Source organism: Podarcis erhardii, assembly GCF_964252035.2.
Source record: "Podarcis erhardii genome assembly, chromosome: 9".
NCBI lineage: Eukaryota > Metazoa > Chordata > Lepidosauria > Squamata > Lacertidae > Podarcis > Podarcis erhardii.
The window spans coordinates 23,818,756-23,832,985 of record NC_138512.1 but is presented as its reverse complement, the minus strand read 5'-3'; the positions used below and the strand labels follow the sequence as shown (position 1 = coordinate 23,832,985).

Sequence of the window (14,230 nt, the reverse complement as noted above, 5' to 3'; positions counted from 1 at the left end):
GGGATTCCTATACCCTGATCCTTAGTACTCGCTGTACTGAACATTTGTACATCTGTTGAATATTGTATTGTATAATTTCTGCTTTGCAAATTGCCTTGTTTTTACAATAGGAGGTGATCTGTAAATGACTTTAAATACATAAATTACATGTGTGCAGCTGACCTGTAGTGTACTGACCTTATTGTTCCCATACAGTAGATGGGGACTTGATAGAAGCCCAGTGGCTTGATTTAATGGCACATTGTTAAGCATTATATACAATATACTTCCATACTTTTAACAGTTTCCCAAAAGGCTGACAAAGGACAGATATGCTTTTTTAATATTTGGTGGCATCTTTGTTGTCTCTCATAGCTCAATATGAACTCTGCTCCAACGTTCATGCATTTCCCTCCGAAAGGGAAGCCCAGGAGAGCTGACACATTTGACCTGCAGAGAATTGGATTCGCAGCAGAGCAGTTAGCTAAGTGGATAGCTGACAGAACTGATGTTCATGTAAGTCACTTGACAAAGTTAAGAGACTCATCCACACTTATCTTCATGTTCTGTGACAAACAGACCTTAGGAATTGGGGTTCCCTCTTCCCCACTACCTTCAAATGATATTCCCCCCCCCACCATAAGACTCATCTACAAAATGTATTAAAATAATAAAAGTGCCAGCTGTGCTACTCTATCACTCTTTGGTAACTCCAGAGGGGAAAAAATTAACGATGTATTTCAATCTTGCTTTGGTAGCTAAAATATTAATCTGGCTGTCTCCTAGCAGAACATGAGGAATGATATTGTACCAATTAATTGATTAATGTGAGCACGTACTTGAAATATTTCTTATTGCTAATAATAACTCCCAAGTCTAACACTGAGTAGTTGGGTTTTTTTTTAAAAAAATAATAATGCTGTAGATGTACAATTGGTAAATATACTGAACAACTTTATTTAACTGCATGCAGGCGTAGTGGGCAAGAACACTGTAGGAAAAGTATTTGTCTAAAGGAAAAAACTAGAAGTCTCTTTAGACTTAATGAAGAATTAAAATCTTGACCGCTTCTTAGGGTTGATGCAATGGGGACTTTTCAAGAAACGGGGGGATGTTTTTAGGTTCACTGCTCAAATGGGGCACAGCTCACCAGCGCATTCTCTTGTGCAAACATCGCTAAAATGAATTGACGACTACAAGTTCCCTTTCATTTCATCAGGTCTAGTGCAGGAGAACCTCCCAGTGGAAATTCTTTTACGTTATCTCCTGAGTTTAGACCATCAGGCCCCTTTGCCAGGCTCTGTCCTGTTGCTGTGACTAGAATAAATTTGCTGCCATCTGAATGTGGTTTTGTAGTTGCCATTGAAGGCTTAGAGAAGGGGTAGCCAATCTGGTGTCCTCTGAGTGATTTGGAATACAGTTCCCATTGGATCCAGCCCAGTGCTATTTTTCTAGAAAAAGTGGTGCTGGAACTCACCATGAACACCCCCCTTGTTCTCTTATAATGGCAATGGTGCCCACCTGAGAGGTGCTGAAACTGAGTTCCTCCTAAAAAAAGCCTTGCCTCCAGCAAGCATGGTATCACTCACACACCGGAAAATGGGGAAAAAGCAGTTTTAATCTGCACTTGTGGCATTTTACTTGACTAGATGTATACAAGTTTAATTGTGAATTGCTGGCTCTGTTTAGTATATAAATTCTGCATGCCTAGGTGTATGTCTACTTATACAGTGGTACCTCAGGTTAAGTACTTAATTCGTTCCGGAGGTCCGTACTTAACCTGAAACTGTTCTTAACTTGAAGCACCACTTTAGCTAATGGAGCCTCCTGCTGCTGCCGTGCCGCCAGAGCACAATTTCTGTTCTCATCCTGAAGCAAAGTTCTTAACCTGAAGCAATATTTCTGGGTTAGCAGAGTCTGTAACCTGAAGCATATGTAACCTGAAGCGTATGTAACCCGAAGTACCACTGTACATCAGAAAGCAGAAAACACATGACATGCTTTTTCTTGTTTTACAGATCAGAGTGTTCAGGCCCCCAAACTATTCAGGTACCATTGCATTGGCTCTCCTGGTGTCGCTAGTTGGAGGCTTACTCTACTTGCGGCGAAACAACTTGGAGTTCATCTACAACAAGACTGGTTGGGCAATGGCAGCACTGGTAAGCCAACTTTTCATTTTTTTTAAAAAAAACCTTTTCGAAGCTCAATTAATTTGATTGTTTATATAACAAGATTTCAAGTCCCATTCACACTGTTAATGAGAGAGCACTGCATTAATAAATAGGTTAGCGAGAGACAGCATTGATTGTGAAATCATAACAGGAACAGCTGGGCCAAACCTCAAGGGCAGTAAACAGTGCTAGCATGCAATTAAGAGGTTGCCGATACCCTGGCTAATTGTAATTGGTTCCAGTGTTGGCAGAAGTTGGTTAAATTGACATCCCCCCCAAAGTTCAAAGGCATGAAGGTTACAACTCACAAGTTAACAGTTGCTCAGAACTGGGGGGTGGTAGGGTGGGTATGTATATGCAACTAAAGATACTGATAATCACTGTTTTATCAGATATATAACATTAGTTTTAGTGACTGAAAGGTAAGATAGAGCTGGGCTCCTTGAAAGTTGGCATGGGAAAATATGAGCCACATGGCTGCAGCTAATGTTAGTTTCTTGTACTAAACTTCTCTTCCATGACATCTTTGCTAGGTAAGAGCTTAGCTGTAGTGGGTGGGAGTATAGCTCCCTCATCTGAAATCTCAGTACTTGAATCCACTGTTGAAATACCTTCATTTATTGTTCAGCATCCGTTGTAATGAATCTGTGTTGCATAGTTGTTTTCAGTCTTTTACTTGTGCTGCTGCTTTGTTGTTGTTTAAAAAAAATCTGCACCCATGAGAACAAGGCAATTCTATTTTAAAACAAAGCTGTCACCACCACCACCCGCCATTGAAGTTTATGAACCTGATAGAAGAATAGATCTGGGAGAACTCCCAAGTCCGAGAGTATTACTTATACTCCCACCTCCACATTCAGCTCTTCCTTTTATTGTTACTTCCTTCACATGTAAGTAACAATGCTGCTAACAGTGCATGGTTCAGTTGCTGAACTGTCATGAACCAGATTCAGGTAGGTAGCCTTGTTGGTCTGACACAGTCAAAATAAATTAAAAAATTGTCCAGTAGCACCTTAGAGACCAAATAAGTTTGTTCTGGGTATAACCTTTTGTGTGCATGCAGTATCTGAAGAAGTGTGCATGCACACAAAAGCTTATACCCAAAACAAATTTAGTTGGTCTCTAAGGTGCTATTAAAGGGACGCGGGTGGCGCTGTGGGTTAAACCACAGAATCTAGGACTTACCGATCAGAAGGTCGGCAGTTTGAATCCCCACAACGGGGTGAGCTCCCATTGCTCGGTTCCTGCTCCTACCAACCTAGCAGTTTGAAAGCACGTCAAAGTGCAAGTAGATAAATAGGTACTGCTCCGGTGGGAAGGTAAACGGCGTTTCCGTGCACTGCTCTGGCTCGCCAGAAGCAACTTAGTCATGCTGGCCACATGACCCGGAAGCTGTACGCCCGCTCCCTTGGCCAATAAAGCGAGATGAGCACCGCAACCCCAGAGTCGGCCACGACTGGACCTAATGGTCAGAGGTCTCTTTACCTAAGGTGCTACTGTACAGTTTTTAAATTATTTATTTATTTTGTCATGAACCAGTATGCTAAGCTGTCCCCACTGGTAATAGTAATGGTAGGCTTTGGTCCTTGATAGTCGTTAACACATGCATTGAACACAGGGACACCATATATACATTTGCTTGTTACTCTCATTTTACCATATAACCTGCCCCACGTTTGTTCAGTTTGGGGGCTTGTATATACATGCATGTATGTAAGCTTGCATCATTAAAATATATTGTAAGCTGCCTTGACAAACATTGGTTTGAAAGGCACCGTATTATAAAATCTTAGAAAGAAATTCAACATTTATTTTTTTGTCCATGAGGTTGGCTCTTGCTTGCAAAAGCCAGAACTTATTTGTTAATACTTAAAATACCACAGGACTCTTTCCTCTATAAGATGTAGCTAAAATCACACTGCACAATAGCTCCTGAAGTCCTGCTAAGTTTGTAACTTTCCTACCCACAGGTACTCCTTTTGAATTCCCTGCAGAGCTGGGAAGATGGAAAGGAGCTGCTTAGTTATCTTTCTCCTCATCTCTCTCCCCCCCCCCCCATATATATATATGAGAGAAAATGCAGTTAAATTGTTTGACAAATTGTCTATTGAAGCAGATTTCCAATCTTGAACTCTTCCATGGTGGTATCTTCAAAGATAAGAGGTGGTGGTGATGATTTGTTGGTAGCTTTTAAAGATCTTTTATTCATGCAAAATCATATCTCTCTTTGGAAGGAACAGCTGCATTTAGCCATAAGAATATTAAGGTAGATATTTTCGCTTTAGAAACATTTCTGATTTCTTTTCCCACTTACATTCTTAAATGCCACCTGCTTCATTCGTTTCTCTGCCTTCTCCATCAAACGCCACCCACACCGTTTTACAGGTTACGGACTGCTAACATGTCTTGTGTCCTGCAGAAAATAGTTGTGAGATGCTTCCTTTGTTTTATCCCTTTATCCCTAGTCCATAAAGCTAAAATAAAATTATTATGAATCTGACGTGGGAGTTAGACCAGACAGTGGGCAGTACCTGTCTCACCTGAAATTGTTGCTGAATTCTTTTAAAGTGGGGAGGGGAAATAAAATTGCACTTTCCGCAGGAAGGAATGTTGAAATTTCTCCGCTTGCTCCTAAGAGAAACTGCTTCCTCCCAGTTTGTTTTCTGGTGCCCAGAAGGAGGGGAAAAAATGCTGATAAAAACAGATTTTCTGGGGTGTGAGGGAAGAGGTGAGGGAAAGGTTCCCTGTCTACTCATCTGTGGCATTAATCTACATGACTCACATTCTGATATTCAGGTCATGCCACCATAATAGATAGTTTGACCTATATATTTGGCTGCAAACTTGTCTGACTTGCAGGATGCAAATAACTACAAATCTCCATGGATATGGCAGTAGCCCAGCGGGATTTGTTACTTTTTGTCCTTGGCACAGAAGACCAGCTGAACATTTTCCAAACTGCTTTGGAATCACCTGAAAAATAAATAAATCTCAAAACCAGTGGTTTGGTAGAGAGTGGAGTTAGGAAAACAATTCCACAACCCCCTTGGGAACACAATACTGGTTTCATGGTCTTTTAGGAACAGAGTCCATCTAGCGCCATTGGGTCAATCTAGCTCATTACTTCTGAACCAAGTGACAATGTCTCTGCAGGGTTTCATGCAGGGATCCTTCCTAGCACTACCAGTACTTTCTGGGGATTGACTGTGACACTTTGTATGTGCTCTGCCATTGAGCTACAAGACTCCTAATTTGATGAGGATCTTCTTGTACTGCCAGTGTACTTTTTCTTGGTGATATCAGCATTAGTCATACTCAGCATAGACCAAACTGAGATTAATGGAGATTATTTCAGTAGGTTTACTCCCAAGTACAATTTATCTGGTTATCACTTGCTTCCTCTCGCCTTCTTTTGCTGTTTTACTACTTTCTGTGAATTTCCTCACAGAGGTTTCTGGGAGGAACTTTCCCCCCTGTATTTTTTGAATGGAGAAGGCAGCATCTCTTTTTAGATGTAGAACACGGTGCTGGATTGAGTAAGATTGCTCTCCACTGCAAAGTTTTGAAGATGTCTACAAATGTGTTAACCTGACCCTTTTGTCCCTTGCCTGGTACAGAAATGTGCAGGAAGAGGTGTTCCTGTCATCTTATGTATTGTACCTATGTCCTGTTAGAATAAAATGGGTAATGTTATACATAGTTTTTGATGCCTTGGAGGAATCATAAGGTAGAATTATTATGCTTGGAACGAAAAGCCATGTAATGATTTTAAGCATATACAGAGATGTTGGTTGAAAATAACCAATTGGACAGCAGTACTTCATTGAGCCTCAGTCCTAGGGGGTTCAGGAAATTCAAGAGTTTAATAATAATAAAAAAGGAACAACAAAGAAAATCCAGTGTTCAATTCTATCTTGGTGTAGCAACTAAAACTCTGCTAGAATGGAGAGTGATTATATATTCCAAAACAGGAAGGAGGCAGATTATTAATTTGTGGAGCGAAGTACAAGATGCTATCCTTTTACCATATCCTTTTATTATGTCTTTATAATATGGAGTTGTGAGCCTGCAGATCCCATACTGTCATCTGAGACAGCTTAAATAATGACATGAATGGGGAGGTGGAGTTGAATACTTTAGAGGTAATATGAAAGAGATAACAATAAATTGAGCAGTAGTGGGTAAGCAAAGAGAACCCTGGGGAAAATGAGATAAAGAGCAGCTCCCTCTGTATGCCCGGATTTCTCTTACTTTCCACATACCCTGCTCCCCTAATCATCCATGCATGGATCTCAAGGACTCGTCCAAAGGTGTGAGTTTGCTTTCCCTCCAGGTTGTACATAACGCAAATAACCCATTAATGTTGTCCATTAGCTCCCGCCTTAATGATGTGCCAGCTTGTTCCTTATTAATAGATAATTCAGGTGGAGAGAAGAAGGCCCGATCCAGTCTGTGAACTAGTTCAGGCAGGCAGACAGTAGGTGTGCGGTTGTCAAAACCATTCCTAACTTGATTCATGTCAATCAATAGTCAGCGCAGCTCGGAAGCTGCCGGCAGCCTCAAAAGGCTCTAAGCTGCATGTGGCTCCCTGCTGGACCTGGGATTAGCATATTTTTTGTATTTTAGGCTTGCTAAGCCTTAGGGAGAACAACACAATCATTAACTGGGCATTAAGATAGTTGAGAAGCCAAGTTCACTCCGTTTTCGTACCTATCGCTTGAGCAGTTGGTGCGCTTGCCCCCACATAGATAATTATAAGGAAGATAAAAGGAAGTTCCCCAGTGAGAGCTGGGTTCCCCCCCCAAAAAAAAATCTGAGAGTATGGACGTCTGTCAAGCAGAGACTCCCCTCCCCATCTTTCATCCTTGTATGTTCATTAATTTTCAAGTTAAACTGCTTCCATCAAGATTGCAGTAGTAAAGCTGTGATATGGAGAGAAACATAAAAATTTGGGACTAGCTGTAGGTTTGAGGCAGTCCTCTTGCAAAGCATTGGTCATTGTATAGTTCCCCTCTAACCCTACAGCTGCAGACGCACTGTCAGCAACCCCTGAGTCTGGGAAGCCACCTGCAAGTTTAAATTTCCAACACTGCCCAAAGCGCCTAATTTAGCTGTGGCTGCAAAGGAAGAATGGGAACCAGTGTGCCACTGCTTGTTCCTTTGCAGTCCAAATGCTGCATTTTTTTGAACTTGGCGTCCTTTTCTGTCCCCCTGCCTGGTTTTGCAGCCAAACCTTAATCGCTTGACACTATATGATGGGAGGTGATTGACAGGTGGGTGGCCATGCCCACCTATCAAATTGGCCTGTAAAGTGTTGGTTACTTTCAGATCTGGCTCTCCAATTGGATCATCTAAGGATGACACAACTACTTCTAGCTGACTAGAATTTGGTTTCCTCCCCCTCTCCCCACATGTGAATTCGTTAGAGATAGGCTGAATTCTTCATCAGACAAGCAAGCAATTAAACTTAAAGCATTACCTCATTTTTCCCCCTGAGGAACTAATCTTTGAAGGTCCATTTTATTATTATTATTATTCATTTTATTCCTATATCGCTTTATATTTTCTCTTTGCTTCCTGCCTTTGCCTATCTTAAGTAATATCCTAACTTTAGTAATCTGTTTTGAAAATATACACTGCTTGATTATTGGGATATATTTCCTGGGCATGCAAACTTAAGGGCTCCCCCCTTTATTTTGTTTGTTCTATTAATAGCATCTTCTTTTTCTTTTTGCAGTGTGTCGTTTTCGCTATGACTTCTGGCCAGATGTGGAATCACATTCGTGGGCCCCCTTATGCTCATAAAAATCCTCAGAATGGGCAAGTGGTAAGTTCTCTTATTCTACCAATATATAAAAAGAATGATGTCCTCACAGGGGCCTATAAATTCAAGTTGCAGGGGAATAGGGTATGAAAATAAGTGACGATTATTTATCTTCGGGGGCAGTTTTTTCAAAAGACTTGTGTCTAGCGCATGCTTTTGATAGCACATGAACTTAATGAAACTGTTTTTTAGGAATGTGCAGTGAACATAAGCAAATGCTTCATCTGTAACCAAAGTTCATGTAAAATTGCTTTTACCAATTGTCTACTAGCCATACCAGCAGATGGACAGACTGCATACTAATTATGGCTTTCCACTCTCCCTATAAATCTTTAGTGAGGTTTTAAACTTTTTTAGTATGTGTGTGCACATGTGTTATACAAAGAGATGACAGGAGGCTTTATCTAAGGGTGAGCACCTTCTACAATGTCACGATTTTGGATAGAAAATTGGACTACCAGCTTCATTCTAATCAGCTCATGTCATGAAGTTTTTCCAGCAGTTCAGTCCTATACTTATTTATGCCTAGAGTGTCTGGAGAGGCTTTTGACCTGGTAAATATGTTTAGAAATGCAGCCTAGGTGTAGCAAAGGTTACTTGCATGGGTTATTTGTTCGCAATTTATTTATTTGCAAAAAGGTCTCTTAAGAAAAAAAAAATGGCAGCAGACAGTATAAAATAACAAAAAATGTGTTCATTTAAAAGTACAAAATATATTACAATTCAGTTGATCAGCTTCCTTCATCAAAATAATAATAATAATAATAATAATAATAATAATAATAATAATAATAATAATTCATTTATACCCCACCCATCTGGCTGGGTTGCCCAAGCCACTCTGGGTGGCTTCCAAGACATAAAAACATAATAAAACAGCAAACATTAATAGTAACAATCTGATCCAATACAGTGGTACCTCGGGTTACATACGCTTCAGTTTACATACGCTTCAGGTTACAGACTCCGCTAACCCAGAAATAGTGCTTCAGGTTAAGAACTTTGCATCAGGATAAGAACGGAAATCGTGCTCAGGCGGCACGGCAGCAGCAGGAGGCCCCAATAGCTAAAGTGGTGCTTCAGGTTAAGAACAGTTTCAGGTTAAGAACGGACCTCCGGAACGAATTAAGTACTTAACCCGAGATACCACTGTATAAGAGTCACAATAACTTTAAAATAAACAACTTATATTAAACATAGCAACATTCAACAATCCATCAGAATCTAATAGTAAACATAGCTGCATCACCTCTCAGGGAAAGCCATGGTGAATAGATGAGTTTTAAGCAGCAGCCTTTTTAACAATGCTTTAGCTGCCTGGCTGGTGTGTTTTGGAAGTGCATTCCAGATGGCAGGTGCTGCCACACTAAAAGCCTTGGTTTTAGTGGACATGAGACTAACATCAGGAGTGTACGGCCCTTCTAAGAGTGACTCTCCCAAGGCTTGGTGACCTGGAAAGTATAGATAAGGTAAGGCTTTCTCGGAGGTAGGCTGGTCTCAAGTTCTTTGAGACTTTGCATTCCAATATCAAGACCTGAAGCATGTTGTAAACATTAGCATATGTGGTTATGGAAGATGGAAGTAGCCTGTTGTTTATGCTTCACATAGTCTGTGCTACTCTTACTTCTTTTAGAAATGTTCAGCCCCTTTTCAGAACATCACCTGTTTCATCAAACAGTGTGTGATAACTGGAAAACACAGAAAGCTGAATATACATTTTTGTTATAACTGTCTCCCTCAGTGGTGAGAGCTAGCTTTGTTTCATCAAACATAGTAATTTAAAGGAAGACATACAAAAGTAATTCCTTTGCCTTGTCCTGCATTTTGGAACCTCTCTAAAAGTATCTCCTGAATCAAACTGAGCAGGAGACAATAAAGAAGGAGTAGGGTCTGGTTAAAGTGAAGTGAAGTGTCGCTAGGATGGAGGGTTTAAAAGATACTGGGAAACATTGTAAATAGATTTGCATAACTTAGTGGATGATCCCTTGGTTCAGCTGTTGTAAAGTCTTCATCATTTGTAATGAATCAAGTCCCAGGAGGTGCGTTCCGACTGCATACTGATAATCATGCTTTTGACTTCAAAGGGTGATTTGAATCTCAGATGGCTCTTGGGATTTTGTTTTTTGTGTCGGGTGTATATACATGGTTTTTAGAGTGTAATCCTCTTTGAACTTCCTGCTGGGATACAGAAGCGGAAGAAAAGAAGTAAGACTGATATGAAAGATAGTAAGAGAAACTGTCACAAGAAAACAAATGTCAGGGCTTTGACATAAAGACCTCCATTTCACCTTGTTTCCCATCAAACATAGAAGGTCTAAGATGGGCTGCATTCTTGAATTGTTCTTTGAAGAAAGCAGAATATAAGTATTATATTTTTTAGGGGGGGGGGAATTCCACAAGTCATTGAGTTGGTAGTTTACAAAAATGGGATCTGTCCCTCCCCCTTCCTGCGAGCTGAACTTCCCACCATTTTCATGCATTCTCATTACTGGTTAATGAAGAATAATTTGCTTAGTCTTGCAAGAGGAAATCCATTCTTAATTTTCTTTGATACCTCATATCTTAATTAGAGTAAGAAAAAATGTGACGGACTGAATTTGATGACTGATCTACTTGGTGACGGGAGTATAGTTGCTGATGGATGGCATAAAATGACACATTTGGTCTGGCAGCTTTGTTATGCAGAACTTTGACTAAGGAAGTAATAAATAACTGTGTCACTAAAACACTGTGTTTAGAACAGCTCAGAATTTTTCATTACTCCATTTCAGTATTTAATTTATGATGCCTTTTATATGGAGTGACAGAAAGGTGAGAAATGGCAGAGAGCAGACAACTGATGCTAACAATTAAATTAGGGTTTTTGTGTGTGTATGTTTAATAAAATGTAAGTTTTTATAGATTCGGTTTGGATTCTCTGTCCCAGAGGAGGAATATAAGGAGACCTATTTTCATTACTTTCTGCCTTTTTCTTGACATCTTATGATGTGTTGTCAGTCCTCTAATAGTTATAGTCTTTTGCTTAGGAGCTGTTCCTTCTGGGAGACATTGAAGGGTGGCTGGCACAGTTCATGTTCATATGCTAATTGTCATCACTGTCCAGAAGCAGCCCAGTGTATAAGAGCTATCCCTCTCATAGCATCTCCCAGAGAGGCAGCCATGCTCATCTGTTGCAGCAGAAGCGGCAAATGGCCCTGCAAGCTAGGTAGGGATGAAGTGAAACTCGTAGCAGTTCTAAAGCCATTTCTTTATTATTATTATTTTGACATTTTAAAGGATTTCTTAACCTTCCGCTGGGGTTAAGGTGGGGCTTTTTTGATACTGTAAACAACGTGATTTTCTCAGGTTGCTCTAACTGAAAAAAAGCAAACTTCTCAGAATAATTTTAAATAACAGATTTTATTTTCAAGCACCATAAAGTCTAGCACACACTATTGCCCTCCTGTATTCTCCTTACAAGTGCCAACATTTGTAGCACAGAAATTGCAGTTCAGCATCAATGAGTTTGAAATGCTTAGTAATTCAGCTGGAGCATAAAACAGTAAGTATGCCATCATTTTGGCGTTTGGGCTTAGAAACTATCCCCTCCGTTCTGTTCTTTGTGTGTGTGTGTTCTGGAGGTCAATCGAGATGAAGGCCGTGGTGGTAAGGAGCAGTCACAATTCTGCCTTTGGGGTGCTTTTGCCTGTGGCAACTAGGTTAAATTTGCCAGGGCACTCGAGAAAATAGCCATAAAGTCTGGAATTAGAAAACATTCCATTTTAAAATGTCCAGAATTTATCAAGTACGTACAGAAAAAAAGAACTTAAGTCCTGTGTGCCTGCTGATTCACCGGAACATTCTACTGATTGATGCAAGCCAGAATATTTTCATGAACGTTGGTGCACAAAGCAAGAATGGGAGAGCGAAGGAAGAGCCTCAGTGCTTGCCCGTGACTTCGTAAATCATTGTTTATGAAACCACGGAGAGTCATCTAAATACGGAAATGTTGAGCCTTTACAGGGGTAATAACATTTCAAATTCAATTTGTTAACAATGGAAGAACAATGAGTGCCAAAATTCAAATATTTGCAATGCTCTGAATGTGGGAAAAGCTGGCATATGTGGGACAACGTGCTTCAGTTTTAATTACTGCCTAAGTTTAATATATTAATAATAATATAATAATAATTTATTATTTGTACCCCGCCCATCTGGCTGGGTTTCCCCAGCCACTCTGGGCGGCTTCCAACAGAGATAAAAAATACACTAATCTGTAGGATTCACAGCATCCCCAGAAATAAAGGCACGGTTGCATAAAATTATGTATCCAGTGTTAGGCCTACTCAGAGTAAACCCATTGAAATTAATGGACATGTGTGCGTTAAGTTCATTAATTTCAGTAGGTCTACTCTAACTTAGTTGGATACAGCCCATTCAGAGAAAGTGTGTAGCTCCAGATAAAAAAAATAGGCTAGATAAAGTGCAAGGAAACAATTCTTCACTTGCATTAAATATCCAGTTAACTAATGAGGACATTCTGGACATTATCAACTATGAGAAATGGTTGACAATCCAGCTCTGTTAGTAGAATGCTTTGAATGTTGGAGGGAAAACTTCTTCCATTCTCTGTCAAGGGCAATAAGAAAGCCATAACGATGTGTGGTTGAAGGTCATAAAGTTTAATGAAATAACATCTCACTGGAAGAAAGTCTGAGTATGCCTGTTCTAAGGGGACAAAATAAATTATGGTGACTTTTCCATTTACAAAATAAATAAATAATTAAAAGTACATAAAACTGTCCATTCATTTGGAAAACTTCAAAATGCACAGTAGATCTTTTTATTTCTGCCCTATTTCCCTAGCTGAAATGATTTAGCATTTATGAAATATAATTTTGTGTCTCAGTTTAAAGTCAAAGTTCTTGAAGTCTTTTGTGCTGTGTGTGCAGAATATCAGGGGCGGGGGCAGGGCAGATCTAACACAGAGTTAGCTTTCCCTTATATTCTGGAGTGGCCTGTATTTCAAAGATATTGTTGCTTGAGAATTGCTCTAGGAAAAGAAAAGTAGAGACCACGTCTTTGTAAATTCTTGTATCAAAGAAAAAGAAGCATGTTTATCCATCTATTATTTATTTGGTGCTTGTTTATGCTCCTACTAGAAATGTCGCTTCTGGTATTGGATTCTGTAAAATACAGTAAGGCTGTTCTCATTCATCTGATAAACTGGGAAGCTAGTATAAGGTGAAAATGGTTAAATTAGTTGCACCATTATAGTTAATGAGACTTCTCTTGCCAAGATAGTCTGTTATGCACTTGTTCCATTATAAATTCATGCATTACAAGTGAGCCTTGCTAAATTAGCTTGCACCTTGACTTTCAGCTTGTTAAAACAATGCTACAATATATGGAACATTTTGGGCTTTATTTTGCCAGAAAAGCTAGCAGTTGCAACACTTGCATTCCATAAAAATTGCTAGTTTGTAAGCGAAACATCCAATTTATCAAGCTTGACCTTGTTTTCATCTCTACCACTGATATATATCTGCTCCCTAAGCTGCACTACCACCCCCTCCCAACTATCACTAAGTTCTTGTTGTATGGATCCCTTGACTGAGAAGGTTCAAAGCATGCTAGCTGTGAGCATGAGAATGAAAAAATCTTGGTTATATTGTTATATCCTGTTTACAGGGAAAGAATTGGAATCTTAACTGGGCTAGTCCAGTCCTTCAGGAATGCATAAAGTAGATATATGTGCATTGACCTAAAGTTGCAGGGGAAGGAAACTGATTTATGTTGGAAGCAAAGTATAGTCCAGTGGATTGAGTTGGCCATTGCGTCAGGGCGCACTCTAGAATCAAGTCTCTATATAATTTCCTATTTCTATAACATTGTATTTTTGCAATACAAAAGATATAGGTCACTAGAGAAATTTTCTTTTGTATTCTTTCTGTTCTTTCGCTACTGCATAAAAGGTGGCATTTGCTCTTTATTTCCTTTAATGAAATATTAACATTCCAATTTAATTTTGTTAATGTGAAAGTTTATGTACCCTATAAATTCTGCAGCTGATGTCGTCTCTTCTAAATGAGAGAACGTTAATTTCTTGCTGAGGCATATCTGGTGGGCTTCAACGTTCTCCAAAGTAATAAAATGTGGTTTTCAGAATGAAATATCTCTCTGATGTTGAGCTATTTTGAAGTCAATGAAGTGGTGGCTTGTGTTCAGTTAACTGGTAGAGGATACAATGGTACCTCTGGTTACGAACAGGATCCAT

General features: G+C 39.6%; 1 protein-coding gene across 1 annotated transcript in view; it reads left to right on the top strand.

The window, feature by feature from the left end:
• TUSC3 (tumor suppressor candidate 3) overlaps nt 1–14,230 on the top strand; it is a 124,840-nt gene that overhangs the window by 59,747 nt on the left and 50,863 nt on the right. Inside the window, exons 4-6 of the mRNA XM_081875884.1 lie at nt 355–495; nt 1,998–2,138; nt 7,888–7,977. Coding sequence (XP_081732010.1) covers nt 355–495; nt 1,998–2,138; nt 7,888–7,977 — 372 coding nt within the window. The remainder of the gene's footprint in view (nt 1–354; nt 496–1,997; nt 2,139–7,887; nt 7,978–14,230) is intronic.